Source organism: Python bivittatus, unplaced genomic scaffold (assembly GCF_059951505.1).
Source record: "Python bivittatus isolate LINGU-HERP-01145 unplaced genomic scaffold, Pbiv_v1 ctg000200_np1212, whole genome shotgun sequence".
NCBI classification, from domain to species: domain Eukaryota; kingdom Metazoa; phylum Chordata; class Lepidosauria; order Squamata; family Pythonidae; genus Python; species Python bivittatus.
The window spans coordinates 4,202,659-4,230,122 of record NW_028277040.1 but is presented as its reverse complement, the minus strand read 5'-3'; the positions used below and the strand labels follow the sequence as shown (position 1 = coordinate 4,230,122).

The following is a 27,464-nucleotide window of genomic DNA, read 5'->3' as shown; positions in this document are numbered from 1 at the left end:
TAGAAGGAACTGGAAAGTCCAGGAAAACCAAGAGCATCAAAAAAAGAGGAAATGCAGCTTAGATTTGATGACTAGTCTTTAGACAAACAGCAATGCAATTGTTTCTTAGCTGTGGTTTTATTTTTAATTAAGGCATTTTTAATAATTTCATTTTAAAAATAAAATTTTTCTCTACAAATAATTGTTTCTCAAATTAGGTCTATTGAATTATATTGGATTTATTCTAAGTATTTCAAAATGCATTGGAAGTCCTATATGTAAGCTTGGTAAAGCGTCAAAATAACATGGAAACTAAGATCAGCCATTCTACCACCTTGCATGTCTTCCATTATTATTATTATTATTATGGTTGGTAGCACTATTATTTGTTGTAACAAAAATGCTTTTAAAGCTTTGAGCAACAGCAGAGGAGTTTCTGATGAAAGTACTGTAAAAGAAAACAAGACGAAGTCTTTAATTTTGGTTGGAAAGCAGAATTCATAGAGTTATAACCTTACTGATTTTAGCCTGATATAAAATGAAAAAAAAATCCTTCATTAAATAAATTTTCATGTAGAAAACAGTGTAAGAGAAAATAGAAAAAATACATTGGGGAGAAGGGGTTTTGTTCTTTAACTGATTAACGTGTACAGAAAGTTTGGAATAATGTTTCAGTAGTCTGTGGAATATTATTCACCTCTTAAATAGGTAGAATTGTAAAGGGTATTTTTGTATCCAAGTGAGTCTTCTTATCTAGATCTCAAAGGAAAGATATTACAGTTGAGCTTCCACTGTATTCTAAAACCTTGAATGTATGATCAGCATAGCTTTGTTTTTGGAAGTAACTTTTCTTTAATAGATATACTAAATGAGGAAAAAGTAGTAACAGTGTTTTCAGTAGGGGGATGTTAAAACATGTCCCACCTCAAATTTAAATCTCCTTCAGAATTTGTTGGGGGGGCCAAACAACTGTACCAGATATTTCAAGATGCTAAAAATGATGTGATTTCTCCATCAGTGAACAGGCCATGAAATGGCAGATACATTTCAGTGTGAGTATACATTCAATGAAGGCTTACAGGATGCACTTTTTAAAAGATTCTTTGCAAAGGCTTATTCCTATGTATTACTTTGTTTCCTAATTTTTAAAATTAAATGGGCATCTGGTGTGTCACAAAATACTTGAGTAACATTGCTCCCTCTCCCACCCCACCCCAAAATAATTTAGCATTTTATTATTCTTTGAAAAATAGAACGTGATTGCAGCTCTGTGCTTGATTGAGAATGGGGACTGTTGGACAGAAAAAAAGGTAAACTGAGTTGAGCATCCTGGAGACTGGAAACTATAGTGGGAACCACCTTAGTATTTTGCCTTCCATGAATGGGTGTTCTATGATGATGATGATGCACACCTTTGCATAAAAAGGTGGGACATATGTGCATCATATTTTCAGTTGTGTCACAGGTCCAACGGTGATGCCTACCCTATAGAAAAGCCGGAATATAATCTGCTCTGCCCAATTTTTCCAGGTTCTTGGGCAACTAGTGATGCCCATACTTACATATCAAGATGCCATTATTGCACTTTTGTTTAATAATAACAAGATCTAGTTCTTAATCTGTCATGCGCTGGGTTAAAACGTACCCAGCCTTTCTTAACTGAACATCCTACACCCTTTTCAAGTAGGATAACTTTGCAACTTGAATTTTAAGCTACAGTTCATAGACCACAGTACAAAAGGATGGGAATTAGTGTTTATTTCTGTTAGGTATTTTGCCTGCTTAAAAAACAGTGTTACAGCTGATAAAAACTGAGTGACAAGTTAGTTTGAAATGATCCATCTTAACTTATACATGCAGGCAGAAAGCAATTTTTCCTAATCTTTAGACATCTACCAGATATAAGGAAACTCAAGAATTATTTCTGCCTGTACTATGTACAAGACTGTCATAGTTAAAAGCTTCCTGTAAAACATTTTTCCCTTTCTCCCCCCTGCCCCCCAGTAAATAAAACCCTCTTATAACATTGTCCCTATCAGGCTGGATTCTCCTTTTCAATTTCATTAAAATCGTTTGTCAGAAGGATATTCTGTATTACTTATATTCAAGTGAGAGGCTTTGGGCAGCTACAGAATAAAATTCTTAAAAGTGACTTAGTTTAGAGCCTCTTCCCCTTCAACAAACAGTAATTCCCCTGGGGTTCTGGCTGACCAGAAGAAAGCCATTTTCCACAGGGACAGACATTAATTCTGCCCTTACCTGTGCCTTTCCCCCTCTTAACATTACAGAAACCTAGGGGAGGAGACAGTTTGATCATTACAATGCTTAGGTTAATTTCTTCTGAAGTGCTACGTATATGTATGTCATTCATTCATCTGGCAATTGTCTTTCCACAGCGAATACTTCAGTCCAGCTCTTACAGTCTTGGCTGAGAAGATAATTTTGTCTTCAAGTTTTCAGCAAGTTTATCCATAAATTCAAATGTGCTCAAATAATCAGAGCGCTTCACACTATGATAAAAAAAGCAAAACAATGGTGTAAATTAAGAGTATAAGGTTTAGAAATGCTCTAACAAGGTAGTATTTTTTTTTATAGCCGGTAGGATTTAAGAACCATGGGTGCAGGTGGCTTTTGGTTACATTTTCAAAAAATTGTGTTAGAGACAATTTATTTTGTCTGATTTTTTTTGTGGGGTGAAACTCTTAAAAACTTGTAATTAAACAGTTTTAAGAGTTTCTTGGCTTTGTACTTTAGCTAAAGCATATAAAAGATGTTATCTTTGCAAATAGGGTGGTGGTGGGGATGACATTAGCATGTGATACAGACTTAAATCTTTCTTAAATTAAAGAAGAGATTGGCTGCAACTGATCTGGAAAAGACAGGCTGAAAAGCATCGCAATCATTAGATTTTACAATGTAGTTCTGGTTTTAGTTTTTAAAATGAGCTGTCTTTTCTTATTTGCTTATATTAAAGAATAAATTTCCAGAAGCAAATAGGACATTTTAACCACCAGAGTCATGTATATGAGATGGGTGGCCTATACATGCATTAAATAACTAAGTAAATTTTTAAATCTTTTAATGTAGAGCAATTTCTCTCAATCAGACATTTCTCTGAAACTGATAACACTTACTTAGGCAGCCCTTTAATGCAAGCAGCCAGGTCTTTTGTCATGAAGCCAGCTTCTATTGTCTCTACACAGACATCCTCCAAGGCAGAAGCAAACTTTTGGAGCTCTTTGTTGTCATCTAATTTTGCTCTATGAGCTAGACCTCTGGTCCAGGCAAAGATGGATGCTAGGAAGTTGGGAAGAGAGAAATCAATCAACGGCGACAGTGTTCAAACATCATCTGTATTGCCTACATTATTTCTTTCTATTCTCTGTCTAAAAGGGAACCTAACAATCCATATTTGGGTTTTGACTATTCATAGCATTCACTGAAACAACGACACCTTGTTCTTGAGCAGATTTTAGAAAGTAGCCTGTGGTTACAAAGCCACAGTGGTTACACAGATTCTCCTAGCTCTCACAGTAGGAGTCTCTCCCCTTGAACATGTCTTCTGCTAACAGGTATGGCATAACTGAATTTTAATAAAAACAAAATAAGATGATGATTCCAAGGGTTTCTCTGAGCTATGTTGTAACATTTATTTAAGACATGATCTAGGTTAGACTGGGAATGGTGGAAGCTACCTACCTATGGGATTAGTGGAGGTCTCTTGGCCTTTCTGATGTAGACGATAATGACGAGTCACTGTGCCATGAGCGGCTTCAGCTTCAACTGTTTTGCCATCTGGGCATATCAGGACACTTGTCATCATCCCCAAAGAGCCATAACCTAGATAGGAGAATGAACCAGGCAATTAGGGTATTTGAAAAGATACCACTCCTTGGCTGGCAACCCTTGACCCCAACAGCCTTCAGAAGCAGACAGGAAACCCAACTAACCTGACTTTTATCTAAAATGCTAGGTAGTCTAATAATTTGGAGAAAAAATGATTATTTGGCATTACTAATAACTTATCTTCCTATCAAATGGAAAGTGAACTTCTTTCCAACTTACTCATTCTTAAGGATTGTTTAAATTATTATTTTCCTTTTTTATTTCTCATTTAGCCTAGTATGGGCTGATTTAGATGTACATCTTTCCAATTCAAGGATAAAAAAGCTGTACATTACACTGTATCTGGTTTGATCCAAACAGAACCTTGATGTCTGCTTTTAGATTTGCATGTATACATAAATTTTATAGACAGAAAAATGCTGTTGCAGTAGAACCTGAAAAAAATTATCACTACATAATATGTTACCCCCAAAAGCAAGTACTCTTACTTCACTTGGAAGATGTAGCATATAAACCAGCCTTCAGAAATTAACAAACCCAAAAGAATACCACCATTATTGGTGAAGAAGTGATGTGGACCAAATGCTGAATTTTCAGCATTTATGTTATTCTCAAAAAAGAACAATTATAAAATTATAATTATGAGCTAAAGGTGCCTAATAAATTATATACAAAGCTACTTCTCTCAAAACTTCTGGAAACTTCCTGAATATCACATTGAATAATTTCAATGAAATATCATGTGGTTGCCCAGTAATTTTATAACAATTCCCGCCTAACGTGAGCTATGTGTTGTCATTCCTTCTCTTTCAAGCAAGATTAGCTCCTTATTTGGAATTATATTGTTACCATGGGGCATCTACCAAGTAGAGGTAATCCTTGCTTAACAACCACAATTAGGACCGGAATTTAATTTGATAAGCAATGCGATCATTAAGTGAATCATCATGTAACTGGACCCAATTTTATGACCTTTTTTGTGGCAGTTTTTAAGTGAATCACATGGTCGTTAAGTGAATCACATGGTCGTTAAGTGAATCATGCAGTTCCCCATTGATTTTGCTTGCTGGAAGACGGCTGGGAAGGTCGCAAATGGTGATCATGTGACCCCAGGACACTGCAACTGTCCTAAGTGCAAGCTGGTTGCCAAGCACCCGGATTGTGATCATATGACTGGGGGGGCTCTGTGATGGTCGTAACTTCGGGCACTAGTTGTATGTCACTTTTTTTAGTACCATCTTAACTTTGAATGGTTGTTAAGTGAGAACTATCTATACAATATTAGCTTGTGTCTTTCGTCTACAAATTTTAAGTCATCTGAGTAAGATAATTACTATTGTAATTATATCTGAAGTTCTGGAGTATATTGCAGTTAACCATCATTGCCTAGTTGAGATGATAATAATAATCTATATCAGCCAACAGTTTGCTAGTGCATATGGGTAGTCCCAGGTTAAGAATCCCCAGGTTACAGACCCATAGTTAAGAACAGACCCTACTGTAGCAAAATTCGAGTTAAGTACACAATGATTTGAGTTAAATATACAATGGTTCAAGTTTATTACACAATACTACTTATACAGCATTATAAAATAATACTGTTCTGGCTTATGTACAAATTCGACTTAAGGACAGGCGTTGGGAATGGAACTTGTTCTATTACGTGTATAACCTATGTAACTTTCTGTGTCATTTAAAGCCCCAGAAGGTGGCACTACCCAGACAAACCTGGCTGATCTTGAGAAAGCTAAGTAGCACAGAGCCTGGCTATTACTTGGATACAAGCCCTAGGGTTATAGGCTAGATAAGGAAGCTGAAAAAAGGATCCTAGAAGAAGGCAGTAGCCATTTGGGTTATCTTCAAGAAAACTACATCAGGAGTGGACTTTGGCTTGAGGTACTTTACATTTCGTGTAGTTTGAAAATGAAAAATAGAGTTGCAATCATAGTTACCAAGCTATAGGCCCTCTCTAAGTCTCTGATAGGCCCCTAAAGCCTATTTGAAAGGGATAAAGGGAAAATACTAAAATGCCTGGAAATAAATTATATTAGGTGTATGAAATTAAGTTCAATTAAAATGTTTTAAATATTTTTTGGAATGTAAACCAGAGTCTAAAACACATTAATTCTCAGAGAATAATGTACCTCTAAATGAACAGAACCCACCACAGTTACATACCCTCAAATTCTTTAATAAGAATTTATTATTAAACTTACTATTTAAGAGTATTTTACCATGTACTTTACGTGTATTTAAAATTGCAGGCTTCAAGGAAATGTTGGGAACAAATGTTATGCCAAATAATCCCTGGAATCTATCAAAATCTTCAAGTGTAGCCCACTATGTTTCAGATTCACTAGCAAGATTTACAAAAAATTGAAACTGACATGTTTAGAATTATTTGTTTGTTCTTCATATTTCAAATTTCTAGGCCATCTAGTTTCAAAAACTCTGGTTGGCTTAATATTTAAACTAATAAAAAAAATCAAAATAAAACCCAAACATGGTGTTATCTACAGAACAACACCCAACTCTTCCCCACTCGTAGAGATAAAAAACAGGCAACCCCCTCCCCCAATCACCCTAACCCAAGACCTACGGAAAGAGCCAGCCCTCTGGAATGAGGGTCCCCCTAAAATCCAGGTGGATTCCAACTTGATGGCATTTTAGAGGGTCATAAAGGCCTGGATTTTCTCTCAGGTTTTGGGCTAGGGTGGTTGGGGCCCCTGCTAGGTGTATGATACTTGTTTTACATATTGACTGGATTTGCCATTTGTTGACTCTTGTATGTTGAATGTTACTTTTATATTGTCTTCTATTTTGAATGGCCCACTGTCAGTCTGGAATTGGGCAATGCTTAAATTGAATGAATAAATACCTTTAAAAAAATAACACTCTATTAAAGGTGGGCAAGATGGAGGCCATGTGACTCTCCAGGGGATACTATTCCAGAGGGCAAATACTATAACAGAGAAGGCCCACCTCCTGGGTCCTGCTAAATGGTATTGCTTAATTGATGGGATCAGGAGAAAGCCAACTCTACCAGATCCTCCAGGGCAGGCAGAAACCATTGGAGTCCCTCAATAACCAACATGTAGGGCTTTAATGAATTGGCAGACAGGAGGAAGGGAGAAAAGCAGCTGTTCCCTTCCTACCTTGCTTTAGCCTTTCCAGAGGCATTTGGTTGGCTTTTGCTGGAAACAGCCCACTGGGCTGATTTACAAGACTTAGCAAGATGATTCAAGTTATGCTGGGCGAAGCTAGAGATATAGTTGGCTAGTTATTCTACCAAACCATATTTCTACAAACCAGCACATTACAGGGATTAAACCTACCCTGGGCAACTGAGTCAGACTGCACATCACCATCATAGTTCTTGCATGCCCAGATAAATCCTCCCTCGGACTTTAGAGCTTGAGCTACCATGTCATCAATCAGCCGATGCTCATACCAGATGTTCTTGGCCTCAAACTTTGACTTATACTCCCTGGAGAGAAAAGAAAACTGAAAGTTATCTGTGACTGTCACGGGTCTGGCACATCCAGTGTTTTAGAAAGTCTTTCCATAAAAAGAAAGTACGAGAGGAACTTAAAATGCTTTCACTGCAACATTTTCTTCCTGTATTTAAAACCCTTTGGTGCCTCTCCATTAAAGATTGTTTCTGAGACTGCATGTGCTACCTAGTAACTGTCATTTGGGAGGGTTGGGGTGGGCATTTCATCTGAGCAAGCAACTTATTTTCCAGTTCAGTGAGGGTTGTTTTGCGCAATGACAGATTGGGACAGCAACATTAATTTCAACTACAAACTCTGAACTACTTATGCACAGCAGCAAATAAATACAGATTCAGCTATCAGCTTTGCTGCCCATCCTACCTAATTCAACACTGTTTAATTTTAAAAACAGCACATAAACATTAACACAAAATTAACCTGAAAACATTAGCAAGAGAGAGAGTTTGGTCTAGTGGTGAAGATACCAGGCTAGAATCCAGGAGACAGTGAGTTGTAGTCCTGCTCGAGGCATGAAGCCAGCTGGGTGACTTTGGGCCGGTCCTTCTCTCTCAGCCCAGCCCACCTCACAGGGTTGTTGTGGGGAAAATAGGAAGAGGAAGGAGTATTAGGTATGTTTGCTGCCTTGAGTTATTTATAAAAATAATAAAGGCGGGATAAAAATTCTAAAAAAAGAAATACAAACATACACACATTATTTCCTAACCCTAACCCTACATTTTAAAGAATTCATTTTAAAAGTTAAAGCTTTTGAGAATAATGTTTCAGAGTCAGGAATTAATAATCAATTGTTGTAGCTTACAAAAAGTGGTAAGGTTCTTCAAAAAAATGGAAGAGGTACACCTGCAAGTGAAAATATATCACATAACAAAATATTATTACTTGTCATAGATTTCCTGAAAGATGTCCTTAAAACGCCCATCGTATTTTTTCAAAATGGTGTTTTTGGTGCTCATGTAGAGAGGCCACTCTTTAGACAATGCCATCTGGAAAGAGCTGTGGGCAAAGTCCTTGATGGATTGGTCAAGATTATACATCCCCAGAGCCACACCTCCGCAGCCTGCATCACAGAAAAGAGAAGCACAAAGTGGAGAGAGAGAGAATGTAATCAAACCTTCGCTTCCTAACAGCACAAGAGTTCACAGACCATTTTCTTCCATATGCACAGTATTTTCAAGGGTTAGATGATAACCCATTCACATCACTAGGCTACTGTGCATCAGCTGTCATAGATGAAACTTTCTTTATCATGTGGCTGTAAGGCTCCAAAGAGAGGCAAACATACCCTTTACCACATGTAATGCAAAGCTGCCCACTGATGTCCAAATCCATGATACTGTCAGGTTCAGCCCAAAGAACTCCAAGAGACAATGCAAATACAGTTCTGTTGTGTTTATTACCTCCAACCTCAAGACAGAAATCTCTCCAGACTGAACCCTACTTCCCAAGCCAGCCAGCCACAATACCGTGAATTCCTTAGGGAGGTGCCAGCTTCATCTTCTTGAGCTGCCCATGCTCCTCTTGGGGGCTAAGAACACGCTTATCTCCCTGAGCCTGGCCTTCATAAGTCCATTCCATCACAGATACCCAAATCAGAAAGAATAAAACGAAAAGTGTAGAAATTACAGGTAGTTCTCGCTTAATGACCACAATAGGGACTGAGAAATTGGTTGTTAAGTGGGGCGGTTGTTAAGCAAATTGGACCTGACTTTATGACTTTTGCAGTGGTTCTTAAACGAACATTAAGCAAATCATGCAGTTCCCCATTGATTTTGCTTGCTGGAAGCCGGCTGGGAAGGTCACAAATGGCGATCACGTGATCCTGGGATGCTGCAACTGTTGTAAGTGCAAGCTGGTTGCCAAGCACCTGGATCACAATCACATAACCATGAAGGAGCTGGAATGGTCATAACTTTGGGCATCAGTCGTAAGTCACTTTTTTTAGCACCATTGTCACTTCAATCACTAACTGAATGGTTGTTAAGCAAGGACTACCTGTAGATTCTACTTGCTTGTCATGTACAGTCTTTTTAAGTGCCAAAGTTTGCAGCCAAGAAGTACCAGGACCTTCATTTCCTGTTAATCTGCATGTACGAGCAGAATTACACAGTAGCAAATGATGCTGAAGTGCATATGAAGCCACATTTGTGTTGGTTATTTGAACCCTGTTGAATTGACAAAAGGAACACGTTTCTAGCCATAATATTAGTTTTAATTCTGCTCATTAGTGAACAGAGGCAGGCCCATACTGAGCAAAAACTTCTGTTTCCAAAATTATGCAGAACAAATCACACACTAAGCCAGAAATGTCAGTAAAGGAGGCTGATCCACTCATAAACCAATTCCTATCTGGCCTGATAAACCTACAATGGCGTCACCATGAAAGAACAGAAATAACTTATTCATAGATGCTAGTGCAGGCTGACACACTTCTCAGAGATGACTGAAAAGAGACAAATTATCCACATGGTGGAAATGTGATTACATTTTTATTGTAATAGGTGAAATAGCCCTTTACTAGAAAATTAACACATTCTATATATTTGGAAATTGCAACTGCTGCAAAATCGCCCACAAGTGCTCCAGACAGCTGCTCCTCATGAGGAGACCGCAAGACAGTGGTCTCCGATGGGTTTAGAGCTCTGGGAGATGAGGGAATAGCCATCTTGCTCAAACTGTGGTCAGAGCCTTTGAAAGGACATGGGTTCACATACAAGTAGTCCTCGTTTAGCGACTGCCTCATTTAGCGACTGTTCGCAGTGATAGAAAAGTAACTTTATGACCAATCCTTGCATTTACAATCTTCGCAGGTCTGTAAAGCAAAGGAAAGCTGAAGTAAAAGTCATAAGCACAGTTGTGATTTCACTCAGTGACCGCTTCACTTAACAACTGAGTTACTGGTCCCAATTGTGGTCACTAAATGAGGACTACCTGTATTTTCTTTTCCTTTTGGAAATTGTTTGCTTTTTAAATTAATTAAATGCTTTTCAGCTATTAGGAACCTTTGGATTGACAAGTTTTACAGCACTGAGTTTCTTTCAATCCTTAACGAAAGAAGTTTTAACTACAAGTTTAAGAACTTTTTTTTCTCATGTGAAGAATTTGTTCTATATTTATTATTCACAGTTAATTGCTATCTACCAAATGCTGCTGCTTCATTAACAGATTACGTACATAGACCTGTTTTTATTTAAATGCTGATTTTACTTACACACACACACACACACACACACAGGCTATGTCTGCAAGGCTGCATGATATACACCAATTCCAAAATAAGCAAAACAATCAAATGGTCCAAATGTAGAATGCCATAAATTCCTTTTCCGATAATTAAAAAAAAAAAAGAAAGTCGGGGCAGAGAAAGACGGCTAGCGAGAAACACATGAGAAATTAATATGCTACAGGGTAGCTTTCTTGTTTCACCTGCAGAGAGAAATGGAAATATAAGGCAGAGTCCATCTCAAGAACAACACCTGTAACACTTAGTATATAAAGGCACCCACTAACGCAGGGTTTCCCCTCCCCCCATCTGGGTAGAAAGGGATGACTTTTATCAGGATAAAAAGTTGGATGCAATCTCCCTTCTGGGATTTGAGGGTAAGAAGCATGATTCTTCCAGCTACTGTAATACTGGTGTAGAAAAATGAGGAACGGCTGGACAGCAATTCCCTCTTGAGAAGGAGTCGCTGAGTGCAACTGTGAGTCAGCCAACTTGGGAGAGGACTGGACTGCTCATCCCCAAGCATCAGGGTCAAGCATTCCCTATAATTAGGCACAATTTCTTGAGGCCTTCTTACTGTCTTTGGGAAAAATAATTTGGTATTTCACTCTAAGCTTTGTAAAATATGCCCCATTTTTTTTCAAACTGGGGCAATTTTCTCTCTCTTGCTTAAGAACCCCCGGGCTGCAGTTCTTAGAACATTTTAATGCCTTTTCCCCAACTAGTATGAAAAATATCAAATGCTTATACATATTTTAAAGCTTAAGAACTTAAAAAAATATATTTTTTTAATAAACAGCAAAAGGATGATTAAAATTTTGATTTTAGAGAGTTACAAACAGACTAAGGGTCCAGATAAATTTGAAATAAGGTTTCAGAATTAATTATAAAGAATCCTTCCTGTGGGAAAATGCTTTTGATTTTTTTTCAAAAAATAACATAAGATTTTAAAAATTGGTCGCTAGAAGGAACTAAAAATTACAATTGAAGGAGAAGAACACTTAAACTCGACTTAAAATATTTTGCTTCATTCTGTAATTGTAACATTGGACATACTGAAGGATATTTTTGAACAATGAACCAGTAGTTAATTTTAAAAATGTCTGCCTCTATAGAGAGACTATATCTAAGAGATATTATGGAAGAGGAGCAAGTTCTACCTGAACAGATCGAGACTGAGTTGAAACTGGATTTCTACAAGAATGACATGGAAAAAGATGTTACACTGGACATACAAAAGAAAGTGTCTGATGTCTTAATTAAAAGGGATATACAAACAACAAACCAAAAGAGTGACCTGGATAATTTTCCTATATTGGATTTACAAAACAGGCTTGTTAAAGTTTTGAAGAATTTTATGAGAAGGGACAAAGAAAAAATGAAAAGAAATCAAGTTCAAGAAAAACAAATCAAGTTCTACAACGTTATTTGAAGGGACTAAAGATTAAGATTGTTAGAAGTAAAAGGAAGGAATATAAAGTTGGTTTATTTGATCAAGGTTAAAATAGATATGTTATTTCTGGTGACCCTTAATGGACTTTCACTGACATTAGAACTGAAATGACGATGCCTTATGGATTTGTTTAGAGATAAGAGATAGGATATGGGAAGAAATCATTTGTTGTATTTTAAGAGAAGGTGATAAGTTACTAAAATTGTTTATACTTGTAATGAAGGTGGGAAGTCACTTCCTTATATATGTATTTTTTCTTTTTCTTTAATATATTCTTATTTTTTCTTTCTTTTCTATTTTCCCCCTTTTTTCTTTTCTGCATCTTCTACTCTTCCTTTTTATTCTTTTTTTCCAGTTTGTATTAGTTTTTGTTATAATTATATTTAATACAATTACTATAAAAATAAACATAGTAACATCTACAAAGAAAAATAATCCTCCCAAACATTCATAAAAATAACAAAATCTAAATGTAAAACCCAGAAATGACCATTACTATAGCAATATGATGTAGAGATAGCAGAAGCTGGTCTCTCAAGATGGGAATAATGTTGGTCCATTTTACAGGGATACTGTTAGAAATAATTAGGAATTACTTTTTGGAAGCTGTTAAAATTATGGATGGCCTATAACCGCTGAGTTAAGAAACATGTAACTGCATTAGCTGAGAATGAAGTACAAAGCTCCAGTATGCCTCTGGAGTTTTCAGCCAGGGACCAGCCTCTACTTATCACACTCTCCAAGCTGGCACACAGCATGCAACTGTTTATTCATGGCTCCAATGTAAAACAGTATACATACTAGAGCACTTTTACTGGCTGTACCATAGCTATCAATTGTTCTTCATTGCTTAATGCATAGTTTATTAAGTTGCAGATATGAAACACTGTGTCTCTATCAGTTAATACAACCATACCCTGCAGATTAAGAAGAAGAAAAAATATGTAAACATGAAAGGAATTTGGCTCACATCTTATATGAATGAAGTCTCTTATTTATATAAAGGCAGGACTGCAACAAAGCAATTGTGTTATTCCATGCAGAGAATCTTTAGTATCTTTCACAACCTGAAATATTCTTGGCCATCACAAATAAAAACAAGGAATCCAATTACAATTTTGTGGATGAGTGAGCACCTTCCAATTGTCTTCAAACAAGAATCCACAAGTTACTATTACTACCTGTAATAGTACTACTATTACTCACCCTTGTAATATAAGTCACCCTGAATTTTGAAAGTGTTCTCCTAAGAACAACACTTAACCAAGTAAGTCAGTATTTGGTTAAGAGACAATAGCTTATCTATGCCCAGGGCTGGCCCAAGTTCAATGTCAGTCACAGAGTGAGGACAAAACTGTGAATCAGGGATTCAGAAATGGGAGACACAGAAGTTTCTGGGCCATCACAAGAGTACTTTGTTACCCAGGTTGCTATCTTCCCAAGTGGCATAGCTTTTACTAAGTGAGCCTTTTGTAATTCATGTATAAGATATGATGAAACTTTCCATATAGTACTTAGTAAGTCAGACCAACATTTTTTTAAATGGCCCAAGAATCAGGGATCTCAAGTTACCTCTGTAATTCTTCCTACAATGCCTCACCCTCTGCTATAGTTTCCATTTTATAGTCTCTTTCTATAGAAATATGCCTCTGTCACTTCAGAGATTCTTTATTTCAGAATATCAAAGGAACCTGATTATAAAGACTCTAAGGAACTATTTGTGCATATTTGCCATAACCATTTTCCAGATTTGTCTAAAGCAGCCTTTCCCAACCTATTTACTTTTAATGTATTTCAATACAACTTTCACTATTTTCAGCCAGAGGACAGGCTTGTTCAAAATGATGGGAGCTGTAATCCCATATCCTAGAAGACTGTTGTAAAAGCATCTGGAAAGCTTGTGAAGATTTCCTTTAGAAAGCATACATTAGAAGACTTCAATATTTGCTTTGCTTTTTTTCTTTATGTATGTGCACTATAGAATTACTTCAAACTACATTTAATTTTAATTTATTAGATTTGGTATGGCCAGCCACTCCAGAAGACTCTGGGTGGCTTCTATAAATTAAGACAGATTTACATCTAAGTTCCAATACGTTTCACAATCACTGAAGTCAGTTTCATAACTGCACAACATTAAAGCAAACTTGCATCACCCTGATTTCCAACTGTGTCTTTGCCACTAACAGAAAAAAAGGGGTGGGGATGGCAAAAAGGACAATAGAAGCAATCGTGATAGGTAGAAAGAAAGAAGAATCTGTCTATCTACCTACCAATCAAACCCAGGAAAATTACTTCTTGCAGACATCATATGCTGATCACCAAGCGCTAATTTTATGGGAGGGCAACAATGAGCTTTCTCATCTCACCCAGAAGATTGGCAGTCAGTCCCATAGCCATGTTGTTATTAATCCCTCTACATTTTCACCTCCTGATTAGCTGCTTGGAAATTGGCTTTCATGGAAGCTTAGATGTGATTGATTCTTCTCCAGTTGTTGCCCTCTTGTTTATGATATGCTTTCTTCCATTATTTAATAATTTGATCCTTAAGTTCCAATTATCTAATCCATACAAAAGCTTACAGGAAGATACCTGATTTGTTTACTATCTGTCAGGGGAAAAACTACTTAAAACACGGGAGGCAGACACACCATAAAACAAGTTACTTCAAAGTTCTAAAAGCTTTATTAAATGTTAGTTCAACAAGCAAGTAAAATTCAACCAATAGCATAGAAGGTACTCACTTAGATTCACATTGCAATGCTGACCATTCACTTAGATTCACACCGCAATGCAGACCACCCACTTAGATTCACATTACAATGCCCACCATCACGAGCAAGCGGTAAGACAGCTTAGCCGTGTGGCCCCGACCCCCTCAGATGCAATCCTTTTTATCCTCACAAACCACAGACATGACTCCTAGGTTTAGCAACTGAACCATAACTTCCTTGGTGCTAATTTTACCATACTTTCCTGTTCTATTCGTCCCTGTCATGTCTGTTCCCATCAACAAGTTTCCTTAGTCTTGCATTTTTACTTATTTCCTGTTATCGCCCTACAGGTCACATTTCAGCTAACTTGGCTTTATTGAATGCAATCAAAACTAACATTAAAACATATAGAAGGCTACTAATATTTTTCCTCTCACATATCCTTTCTTATAGTCTTTGCAAATTTTCCACACAGAGCTATTTTCATGATCAACACTTTAAGTATTAACTCAGAATACCTACTTTCAAAATTATGGACCAAATAAGTTACAGGTTTGCCTCCATCCGCTGGTGTGTAGGTCATCTCTACCTTTCCAGGGCCAGGAATCACAAAATCTGTAGCTCTGTACTACAAAATAGAAAACAGAATGGCAGCTTTGATCAAACATTCTTCTACATACAACCTGCCAGAATAATGTACCATATCCATTTGGGAACAGTTTCTGATGCTTTGCCCTGCAGCTGTGAGAAGGAAGATAATTCCTTGAAGAGCTTCCTACAGTGAGATCAGCAACTTCAGTGGTATTTTGAAAGAGGGCTATTTTAATCATTAACTAAACCTGCAACTCACTTCTTCTCTGTTCTAACCTAAAGGCTATTATATGCATGCTTCATAAAAAAACAATACAGCACTGTTAACTGCATTGCATTTTGCCCCCCACGACATGTATTCGCTAATTAAGATTTTCAATGGCTGGTAAGAAGTCATGTAAGTTAAAGAGTAAGCATAAAATATTGTTCAAGATACTCACTTGGTCACCATAAGCATGACGGCCAATAATGATGGGTTTCATCCATCCAGACACTAGTCGGGGGATGTTTTTGCAGATAATGGCTTCCCTGAAGACAGTGCCCCCCAAAATGTTTCGAATGGTTCCATTAGGCGATTTCCACATCTGTTTCAGCTTGAATTCTTCTACCCGCTTCTCATCAGGGGTGATTGTGGCACATTTGATTCCAACATTGTACTTCTTTATGGCTTTGGCAGCTTCCACTGTAACCACGTCATCTGTTGCATCACGATTTTCCATGCCCAAATCATAGCTGCAAAGAAACATGACCATTTAATCATGATCCCAAACCACTTCATTGATCTCCCGATTAATATTAAGAAACTATTTTTTAAAATATCCCAGGGGAGGAAGCAAGAGCTGGCCACAGAAATCCATGGAGAAATTCAAGATTTAAGTGCAGGGAAGGCAGGGCAAACTCTAAATGCTAGCAGCAAAAGAGAATGTTTTCCTTTTCCAAACATGTTAAAATAGCTTTGCTAAATCAGTTCCAGAGCAAAGGCTGCCCCAGGCAGCTGAGAGAAAGAAAGAGCTGGAAGAGCTTTTCCTGGAAAGAATAGCTTATGACAGATCTGCCATGTGAATCAAGTCAACATTGACTTCTGGTGACTTCATGGGCAACTCATAATAATTACTGAAAGACAAAATTCTTTCAGTGGTATCCAACAGCCCTTTAAAGGTTGGGTCTGTACTGTAGGTTGGGCTGAAAGTAGAGCAATAATGTACAATAAATCTGCAGCGTTATAACTGCTTTTATTGCCAAACTTCAGACTGATGTGAGAGAATGATGCACAATTACTCAGTGGAGTCATTCACTTTAATACTCTTACTACAACTTGAGGCAGGTCTGGGTTTAGAGACAGAGGGGATTATTGCACTGCTTGTCAATAACAGAGGAGCGGAGTGATAAAAAGGGTAGTTTGGATTCTCAGTCAAAAAAGAAAAAAAGTCTTTCTCATAGGTTATTAACAAGGATAATTTATTCAATCACTTAGTACCTAGACTGCCTCCTGGGTAAAGTCCAACAGAGGCCTTTGCTGGTTATACTTTTAAACACTGAAAACTCTTTTTAGAAATATTACAGATAATATTTAAAGCAGAGGCTCTTGTCTTTGGATGTTAACTTATTTTTCTGCTGTTTCTTCATCTACAGTTCAGACAATGTCCAAGTATTGTTTTCTTTTTTATTATTTGTAAGCAATCTAGAATTGTTAAAGAGTCAGGTTGCCTGAAAACTGAATAATTAACAAAAAAGATACCACATGCTTCAACACATGGAGCTGTCCACGTAGAGTATTTGGAAGCTGCAGCTCGTCCAGAATGCAGCAGGATGGACAATTTTTGGCATCTCTTGTTGCACTCAATTAACACTGCTGCTCTGCGACCCATCGCTGGCTCCCCGTAGGCTTCTGGGTGTGATTCAAGGTGCTGTTTAGGTGATAACTACAAAGCATAGGACTAAGCTATTTGTGGGACCAATTCTGTCCCATTGTTTCTGCTAGCAGAGAGAACATGCTCCCGGTCCCTTCCATCAAACAATGTAATCTTGTTGGACCCCAGAGTCATGCCTTCTCTACGGCAGTGCCTGTGGAACAGCATCTCCCCAGAGATCCAGATGTCCTTGATCCTGTTAGCCTTTTGCATGGTGCTGAAGGCCTGGCTATTCTTCCAGGTATCTGAGTCAGGAGGTCAGGTGAGCCCTGATGCTGTGGATGTGTTTTTTGTGACTGAGATCATTAGTTTTATCCTTGGGTGTCGTGGGTTGTATGCTGTGGTTTGTGTTTTAATCCTTGTACACTGCCCAGAGTCACTGTTGTGAAATGGGTGGCCATATAACTAATTAAAATGAACAAACACTTGAATACTGAAGTTTATTAGTGCCATGTACAAAGTAATCAGCACTTATTTTATACAAATGGGCAATTTCAGGAAAGTAATCCTGGAAAACACCACTAACGCATGGATCAAATTCTGTATAGACCAATGTACAGCTCTAAATTGTTTAGGTCAGACTGGCTAGAATATTCGCTCTTCTAAAAGGAGGACAAAAAAGAAATAATGTATCTGAGCTCCATTATGTGATAGGAATCAGACGCTGGTAATATTTTGGCAGCTTCAGCACTTGCACAGCTGCATAACGTGTTAGACAGGTAGTTGCCTACCTTCTTTTTGGCTTCTGGGAACAAAGTACTGTATGAGAGAAGTAGGGAAAAGTTCAAAATGTCCTGGGTTTCATTTATGGCTGACGCAATTAAAAGATCTTGCCGTTCTTTTGTCAAGGGGACTCCTTCAGTGGCCTTGACAACTAGTAGAACAGATTATGCAATGTGATGTTACTTCCGCCACTGTAGCTTCTGCAAGTTTATGGAGGATCTGAGTTAAATGGAGTCCAAAGGGAAGGGTGCAGGTTTACAACTCCCGAGTTGTATTACTTGGCTATCTTTGAATTAGCAGAAAATTATATTAGCATGAAATCTGTTGTCTCCATTGCCGCTCCCTAACCTGCTTTTCATGCTTCTTTTTCAAGTCACTGCAGTTTCCTGATTTCCATCTAAGTTAATGGGTTACAAAGCTTAACAGAGTTTATACACCTTCAGGCTGCCCTTGGACTTTATGGGAATAAGAGGGAAAATGCTACTTTAACATGGATAAGTTGCCTAAAGGCAACTTAAACCTGTCTCAATCAAGGACTGGGAATAGAATGAAGGCAAGGTAATGGGAACATGGCAGAAAAAAATGTTGTTGCTAGTATGCGTCTATGTTAGTTAGGTGCAAGTAGAAAGATCCAGGCAAAGAAAGCCTTCTAATTAATCAGCAATAACATTCAGAGGAGCTACTCAAAATTAAAATGTGAACCAAAGGGGTGAAGAAAACAGTAGTGGACCAAAAGCTAAGCAGATCAAAGGGAGGATATCCACAGGCTTAACTTGTGGGCTGGGGAAAAGAACTTTTGTTATTAAGTAGCTATTTTCCATAGTACAGAGATGGAATCTATTACATTTCTCTGCTAGTTATGGCACTTTTAAAAAACATGGGAACTAAATGGTGACCATTCAGTTAATATGATTAACTTAAAGCCACAAGACAGCATGAAATATCTGGGCTTTGCAAGAGCATCTGAATGAATGCTGGCAGCGTGGACACATATTCCTATCTTCAGGCCAGTTCACGTGCCTAGACCTTCAAATTTAAAGTGAAGGTTTGGTTAAGGAACGTCACAATTTGAAGAGCAAAGATGCGGCTTTGAAAACCTACATGAAGTATAAATAGTAATATGATATACTTTCAGACTTTTTCAAATACCAGAACTAACACTCAACAAAAACACGCGTAAGTTGTATTCTCCTCATAGTATAGAAGATATACCTGTGAAGATCCAGGTCCACGAAGGGGAAGATCAGCTTTTCCTTAATCAGCTCCCATATCACGCGGGTCATTTCATCCCCTTGCATCTCAACAACAGAGCCTCCATTGATTTTTTTAGACATTGTAAACTAATGGAAAGAAAAGACAGGAAGTACTAATTCATCTCCAGCTCAACTTTTAAAATAAGCCCAGAATTTGCTCTTAAAGCAAGTTAACTCGGTACAAATGTACATGCTTTGCACTTCTTTTATATGCTTTGTTCTATCCCCTCTCCCACAATATCAACCCTGAATTTTTAGAGTTTCTTGAATGAAAGTTATAAATGCAGATATAGAAAAGGAAAATGATGTTATTCTTCAAAAATGATGTTATTCTTCAAACATTATTGGAGCTATATGGAATGCAGTCACAAGGAATCTGCTTCAGTAAGCTATGCAGTCTGTGATTAATATGAGACTTCCAGCTACAAGCAGATCCTGTTGGTACAACATCCCTAACAGGGTCAATAGGAGTGAGGATGACGTGTTATGGGGTCACCAGAACTAATCCAGTCAACTAAACCTGGAGGTTAGATAGTGAATGGGCAGGCCCTGCATCTCAGCTGGATGTGTCTGAGACAACTCACATATTTCAGACATGGAATCTAATCTGCACAACTATCTAACTAATCTGCACAACTATCTGGGATAGTTGCATATCCTGGGTTACACGTAAAATCAGGTTACTCAAACTGCCTCCATTGTGTTAGAGAGAAAAATATTTGTCTACAGGGGAATCCAGCAAAACGTTTTCAGGAAAAAAATCTGTCTTTGAAAGGCTTTTTTTTTTTTTTAAAGCTACAAATGTTTCACAAAGTTACATGTAATTTGACTGTATTTAAATTTATTGTCCCTAGTGAATATTTTCTCTATATGAACAGTTCTTGTATGTTTTACGCAGATTCACACCACTTTATATCAGAGTTGTTTCTATGTTTGTAAAGGATGGTTGTTAACTGCCCAGAGCCTTATTTTGCCCCATGTATTTTTCTGATGGAGGCTTTCAAATGCTGTTTCAACATGCTTCATGTTTTGAACAATTCTATTTTATCTTCTTTGCCATTCAATGGTTTACATGTGACTACTTAAGGCTACATTGGAAGTTTTATACATTCCTTCTTCCTTTTGTTCTTTTTAATAACATAGGATTTTATATATCTCTTGTGTGATTAGTCTACATCCCCACACAGAAAGAAAAGGCAGAGGGGCTGAATTCCCATGTCACATATCTCAACACAAGCCCAAGGTGATGCTATATTATTTCATTTTCTTTCTCATTTTAAATTGCCAAAAAGAAATACAGGCTGTGAGAGCCCTACCCCTCTTACAGGGGTTGATGAGGATTACCAAAGCAGAAAGTATAGCTAAGGTGTGTAAACCCAGAGGGCTTTGGAGAGGCCTCCAGCCTTTCACCCTAAAGGCTCAGCCCTGCCAGTACAACTTGCAACCCCAAACAGACTCAATTATGGATAGGGTTATAATAACTACACCCAATCAGATGTGTTGTGGTAACTGCCCACCTGGCCAAGGTGATGTCATGAAGCTTAGCTAGGATTTGGTACAAATGGGGACTCTAGATTTCCAGACTGGTGATTTTTGAGCTACTTAATGTGCTTATACGCTGTCAGAACTAGAGATCCAATTGCAACAGTGGCTGACCAAGTTAAGCATTGTAGAAATAAAGCCATATTGTTATATGGACTCTAATATAGAATGTGTTATCTTTGAGACAACAGAATGATGATAACATAATTTATACATACATACATATATAATAACAATAGCAACAGACAGCAAATGCCATCTCTGCAAAGAAGCCGAAGAAATAGCAGACCACCTAGTCAGCTGCTGCAAGAAGATCGCACAGACTGACTACAAACAACGGCATGACAAAGTAGCAACAATGGTGTACCAGAATATCTGCAAGGAATACCATTTGCCTGCAAGCAAGAACTGGTGGGACCACAAAACAGACAAAGTAATAGAAAATGAAGGAGCTAAAGTGCTCTGGGACTTTAGAATTCAGACAGACAAGCACCTGCCACACAACACTCCAGACTTCACAATTGTTGATAAGAAAGACAAAAAGTCTGGATAGTGGACATTGCAATACCTGGAGACAGCAGAAGAGAAGAGAAAGAACTGGAGAAAGTCACAAGATACAAAGACCTGCAAATAGAATGACTGTGACAAAAGAAAGCAGAGATAGTATCAATTGTAACAGATGCCTTAGGTGCAATCCCAAAACATCTGGAGCACCACTTGAACACCATCAGCACTGACAATCACCATCAGTCAATTGCAAAAGGCAGCTTTACTTGGAACAGCTTATATCTTGTGACAATACCTTTAACACCATCAAACATCTGCCTATCCCAGGTCCTTGGGAAGGACCCGATAAATGGATAAAAATGCCAAATCCAGTCTAAATATTTGGCTGTGACCAACAATAATAATTTCAATTTATACGCCTCCTGACACCCAGCAACTCTGGACTAAATAACTGTTCTTTTATTTACATGCCACCTAGTAGCTGACTTATACTGTATATGAAAAATAAGTATACAATTAAGCTTTTTTGATTGCACTGAAAGTATGCTGTGCTAACGGTCACTCATGCTCTGGTTACTTCCCAGATGGACTACTGTAAAGTGCCCTACATGGGGCTGCTCTTGGAGAGTATTTGGAAGCTTCAGCTGGTGCAGAATGTGACAGTGCGGGCACTTGTGTGTGTCCCTAGAGCAGCACACATTATACCTCTGTTGCGTGGTTATCAGTTTGCTTCTGGGTCCAATTCAAGGTGCTAGTTTTGACCTTTAAAGCTCTTCATGGCATGGGGTTGGGTTACCTGAGGGGCCGCCTCTCCCCGATTATATCTGCCTGTTGCATCAGGTCCAGCAGAAAAGGTATGTTGCGAGTCCCATCTGTGAAGGAGTTCCATCTGATGGGACCCATGAGATGAGCCTTTTCTGCCATGACACCCACCCTCTGGAACATCGTTCCCCCCCCCCCAAGGTGAAATTGGCCCCATCTCTCTCAACCTTCTGGAAATACCTTAAAACTTGGTTGTGTCAACAGGCCTGGGGATCGCAAGGGAATGGTAATTTGATTAGATGACTGCATTGTTTATAATCTGATGCTCTTAGCCTTAACATTAATTTTTTGTACTTTTGAATGTTTTAAATCATGATTGTTTTGTATGTTGCCCAGAGTCACATTGTGTGAGATGGATGGCCATACAAATGTGATAAATAAAATAAAAATGCAGGGCCCAGTCCTGATTGCCCCTACTGTATTCTGCATGTTTGGGGAAGCCTAAACTTTTCCACTCCAGCCACCTGCTTGTATAGCCAGGACATTTTTCCCCCCTTTTCCTTAGTAAAGTCTACTACTTTGGCTGCTAAAAAGACCCTTTCTACATATTCACTTTCTGAAAATGAGACCCTTCCTTCAAAGGAACACATTCAAGGAAATAAAATGCTGCTACCTGCCCCTTGACCTCAGTCAACAAAAGCATAGCTTTAAAGTGTTCCATGGCCATTGATAATCCCCACAGGTATTTGCTTACTAGTGTTGGTTATGAAAGAGCCATGACTTAGCAATTTTGCCTTCAGAAGACATCTAATATGTACATAAGAGTCAATGAAAGCAGCACATGGTTTAGGCCCCATTGCTCAAATTGCAAAAATTATTTGCTTAATATTTGTTCTTCCAGAACTCCAACCAATATATAGGCCCTCTATACCTCCTACCTGTCAACAGTCATAATGACAGGCATTTTACTCCTTTATAACAAAACAATACATCAATAAATCAAATTGCATATTTTGGGATAATTCACGCATACTGAAAGACCTGCTAGCAGATCTCTCTCAATTTAAAAGGAGCTCCTTCAGGCTCCAGAGAAAACACCAGTAGGAATATGACATCACGCATAAGATGGAGATATTAGTTTTACAGTATTGTACTGTATTTTTATAGTACTGTATTATGTGTACTGTACATACACATAATGCTACAATCTCTCTGAAGTTAAGGAAGTTTGGACCAAGCTAAAATCTAATCGGAATCTATAAGAGTAGCCAATTCCACAATCATCAAACTGGCAGAAATTCTTACTGTATTGCTCCAACAGTTATTTAAAAAGATGTAAAAATAAAGCATTATTTTCCTTATAGAAAGAGATATTTTACCAACATAGAATCAATAAACTGTTAAGTAACACTGTCAAAATTAAATCAGATAGAGTTTGTCACACAGAGGTTGTAGATGTCATAAACTGTGACAAAACTTCATTGTAAAGCAATGTATTCATTCTGGTATAATCTTTTCAAGATTACTTCCCATTTCCAATCAGATGAATGAAATGGCCTCCAGTCCATAAAAGTTTTGAAGAATATAGCAAAATTTCATATTACAGGAACATTAAATACAGTGCCCTGGTTTGAGTATTTTACTAAGCCATCATGTGTTTGACCATGGCTGGTTGAACAAGCCATGTTCAGCTAACTATCTGGGCAAAGCTGCTCAATCAAACCTAACTAAACCATATAATGGCTTACTGCAATATCCATCTGCAGAATAGATTCTCCTTCCTTGTGTCCACCTTTAAGACCTAGTGTATGTCTGGGAAAGGGATTTGAAGAGAAAAGGGAAAGATGTTGCAATTAGAAGACTGCTTGCATAATGTTGGATGTGGTCCAGAATGTTGAAATAACCAGTATTCTGAAATCTGTAACTAAGCAGGACTCCTTGTAGAAAAGACTAAGAAAATAAAATCTAGCCAAGTAATTAGGAGTTTCCTCTGAGATATTCTACACAATATTTTTCAGGATTAGCTTGCTGCAGAAATTGGATGTCAATTCTTATGTTACCTCATAGCAAAATCAGAACAGATGAGCAAGGCTTTATAATCTCTAGTAACTGGCTGTTTTCTTTCAATGATCCTTTTGTGTCCCAGGATTTTCTACCATTCATTCCAGGACCATATATTTGTTTAAATATATTTAGTACAAATCAATGGACTCTCTGACAAGCTACTTTAGAGTTCTCCATAGAACTCTCTACATTTTTTCCTTACTTCACTTTCCTAGTCCATTCTTCCAGTCCAGAAGGACTATTTCAAATGGATTGTCAAATGAGTTGTGTGTGGTTAATACACACAAATCCGCATTTTTTTTTCTTCCTAGCAGGTGCAGGGTCTGCTTTTTCAGATCAACCAAATGTTGATCCATTGGTTGCAACAGAAAAGAAAACATACATATCTACAATGTATGGATTAAAAATCATGATGGCACTCTAAGAGCTATGAAACTGTAATCCAGAAGGATAGTTGTCATTGGAATAATATGACTTTGTACCTCTTTTGCTATCTTGCAGTGTTATGTAGTTGCTTTAATTTAGAACCACATTACGATTATGAAAAAAATGCAAAATGAAAAGTCTTAGAAAAACCAAATTAGCCACAATTTTATAATAATAACTGCCCTTCTATGCCTAATGATAATTGTAAAAACTCTGATACATTGCATTGATATCAAGTCAGGTTTTCTTTTAACTTGAGAAGTGCAAAAATTGCCTAAGCATTGAGTAAGCAAATACTGTTTCTTTGTTAACACATCACATACATAGGTTACTTTATGATAGATACTCCTTAGATATAGGAAAAGACAAAGCAAAAGAATTGCAAAAACTTCTGAAATTATTATATATATATATACATACATACATATATAATATAAATATATTGAGTACAAAGATAAAAGCTCAAGTTTTTGTGGTGAGAATAGGAAGAAGAAACATTAAGTATGCCACCCTGAGTTATACAAAATAAAGGAAGGATACAAATCTAATAAATAAATACCCTTCAAATCAAAATGCTGGTTTAGCTGGATAGCACCTAGCCACTATTATGCATCAAGCCAAATTATGGCACCAATTATTTTGAACCTTTCCACTTCTCTGGGCCATACTTGTGATGGAATTGTTAGCCACTAGCAAACTAACCTAAAGGCAGAATAATGTGATTATGGTACAAATCCATTATCTTACACACAGACTGCTAAATGCATAACCAATTAAAGAAAACTAAGATTGGTTTTACCATGTTAAACCTAATATATTTACAAAAGTCATTTAATTGTGCAAATATTACTATAATTATAAAATACAATCCCACACATAAACCTGGATTAGACTAAAAAAGAATGTCTATCCACTTAGGTCTCTTGTTCCAAGAACAAGACAGTTGTTACATCATGTTATAAAGGAAATAGTCTGCAATCAAATTTAAAATCAACTAAACCATTATAAAACAAAACGTGAATAGCTTTCACAGCCATTTTGACTTCTACAATGTTGAAAGTGGGGACAAAGAGCCACAGTGAAAAGCAACTGGAAAGAGAGAAATTCTAACACAAATAAGGATTTGTACAGTATATGAAGGAGCCCTTCTATGTATTAAAAAAAAAAAAAACTGTCCAAAGCCTCAGTCAGACTAGTTAATTGTGGTAAAAGCCGCAAAAACCGTTGTGCCACCTTAGAATAGTATTTTAGTTAAGTTATTCGTGGCTTCCGCGGCACAATAACCCTACCAGCCTTGGAGGTACCACACGACCCGTTGTGCCTGCTAGCCATTTGGAGCCGAATAATCCACGCAGCGGGGACCGAAGAAAGGGAAGAAGCCGAGAAGACTCACTCACCTCTCTGGGCAGGTAGGGCTCGCTGAACGACTTGGGAGACCTCGAAAGGCAGAACGCGAAGATCCCAGCAGTGCTGCTGCTGTCGCTGCTGCTCGTCTCGCTCTCGCCGAGCTCGTCGCAGTCGAACTCTACGCCTGGGTTGCTGGTGGTGCTGCTGCTGCTGCTGCTGCCGCTGCCACCGTTGTCGTTCTTGCCCAGGACGTAGATTCTGCAATAGGTAAAAAGAACAGGTTTAAATGAAAGTCCGCCGGGGCCACACCTCCTCCCAATCGCGGTAACGCCCTCAATAAGGTCCGATACTTCGTCCCTCCTTTACTCTCCAGTTGCCCAATGGAGAAAGTGCAGAAAACCGCTTCGCCAATGCGCTCTTCCCACGCGCCCTGTCACGAACCAGAAAAGGGAAATGACTGGAGAAGAAGCTTTTCAGGGGGGGGGGAGGATACTCGGCTGCCAAAGAAGCGGAGGAGCAAGACGTACGGAATCCGTAGAGTAGAGGAGGGGAGAGGAGCAAAGTTGATGCTATCGTGTTGGTGCGGATAGATCGGAGAGAAGGACGTGGCACGCTAAAAATGCAAGCTGGATGTTGCCGCGAACACAAATGCCTTTCTTTCTTGCTCTCTGTTTCCACCGCTGGCAAGCGTAACCCGTCGCTTGACTCAGTTTCTCGGATGGGTGCGGAACTGCAGGGTTTGATTTCACAGAGCATCTCCGACCTCTCGAGGCTCAGCCTTCAAATCCTTGAAGGGGCAGGATTTGACCCGGCTGCCCAAAAGAGGAAGCTTGACTGCCCTTGATCTTTGCTAGCCCTGACTGGGCCTGAGTTGTAGTCAACAGAAGTTCTCAAGGGCAAGCAGAGAATCCGCTGGGCTTTATTCTGAGATTTGGCTGCTTTCTCTTGATATAAGAAGGCTGAAATTTTTACACCCAGATAGCTGGCCTCCCTCCTGCAAAACGTCATTGATCCCTCCCTTGCAAGCCTGCAGGCCAATTTGTATGAGAAAGGAAGGCAAGAGGTTCATGAAGAGATGTCATGGGGAAGGATTCACATGCTTAACTTTCCAGAAGTCATCATGTTCCCGTGTTTATTTCCCTCTCAGGCCCCAGTAAAAAGCGGAGTAGTGTTTCTCAACCTTGGCATCTTTAAGATGTGTGGACATCTGGGAGTTGAAGCCCTCACATCTTAAAAATTGTCAAGGTCGAGAAACACTGAAGGAGACAAATGCAGAAAATTGGTTCCTTGTATGTGTGAAATGGCCATCAGGTATCATCCCTGTAATTCTGGGGAGTTAAAGGCAAGTCTTCCATGGCTCCATCAACCTATTATTTTATATAGACTGGAGAACTGAAGGGTGTTGTTCAAGAGCGCCAAATGAGTTGGTTTTTGAGTTCAAATCAGACTTGTCTGTTGGCCATCGGCTGTGGGTAATTGGCTTGTGAGAAGATTTCACAGATGATGATGAGAATTGTATTAGGGCTTATTTACACCTCAGTGCATTTTTGGCTTGCACTGGTTTGGTATTGTATTGGTTTGAGTGATGCGCTATTCTTCGTGAATTTATTGG

The 27,464-nt window shown here is 38.3% G+C and overlaps 2 protein-coding genes across 2 annotated transcripts in view; one reads left to right on the top strand and one right to left on the bottom strand.

The window, feature by feature from the left end:
* The window catches only part of LOC103056119 (uncharacterized), a 36,440-nt gene extending 34,776 nt beyond the window's left edge, over positions 1-1,664 (top strand). Inside the window, 1 exon segment of the mRNA XM_025170807.2 lies at positions 1-1,664. Within this exon segment, the coding sequence (XP_025026575.2) occupies positions 1-62 (62 nt within the window). The 3' untranslated portion in view covers positions 63-1,664.
* Positions 1,665-1,722: 58 nt separating this feature from the next.
* Positions 1,723-26,108, bottom strand: IDH1 (isocitrate dehydrogenase (NADP(+)) 1). The gene is made up of 9 exons (XM_007421274.4): positions 25,903-26,108; positions 19,164-19,291; positions 15,759-16,050; positions 15,250-15,355; positions 8,220-8,397; positions 7,161-7,312; positions 3,679-3,819; positions 3,114-3,276; positions 1,723-2,489 (listed from the first exon to the last, which is right to left on the bottom strand). The coding sequence occupies exons 2-9, from the start codon at positions 19,283-19,285 to the stop codon at positions 2,396-2,398; spliced, it is 1,248 nt and encodes a 415-aa protein (XP_007421336.1). The 5' UTR covers positions 19,286-19,291; positions 25,903-26,108; the 3' UTR covers positions 1,723-2,395.
* Positions 26,109-27,464: the final 1,356 nt, after the last annotated feature.

Coding starts and splice junctions, on each gene's coding strand:
- IDH1 (XM_007421274.4), bottom strand. CDS start 19,285: ATGTCTAAAAAAATCAATGGAGGCTCTGTTGTTGAGATGCAAGGGGAT. Junction 8,398..15,249: donor TTTGGTCCATAATTTTGAAA/GTAGGTATTCTG, acceptor TCTGTGATGCAG/GCTGCGGAGGTGTGGCTCTG. Junction 7,313..8,219: donor TTTCAGGAAATCTATGACAA/GTAATAATATTT, acceptor TTTTCTCTCCAG/GGAGTATAAGTCAAAGTTTG.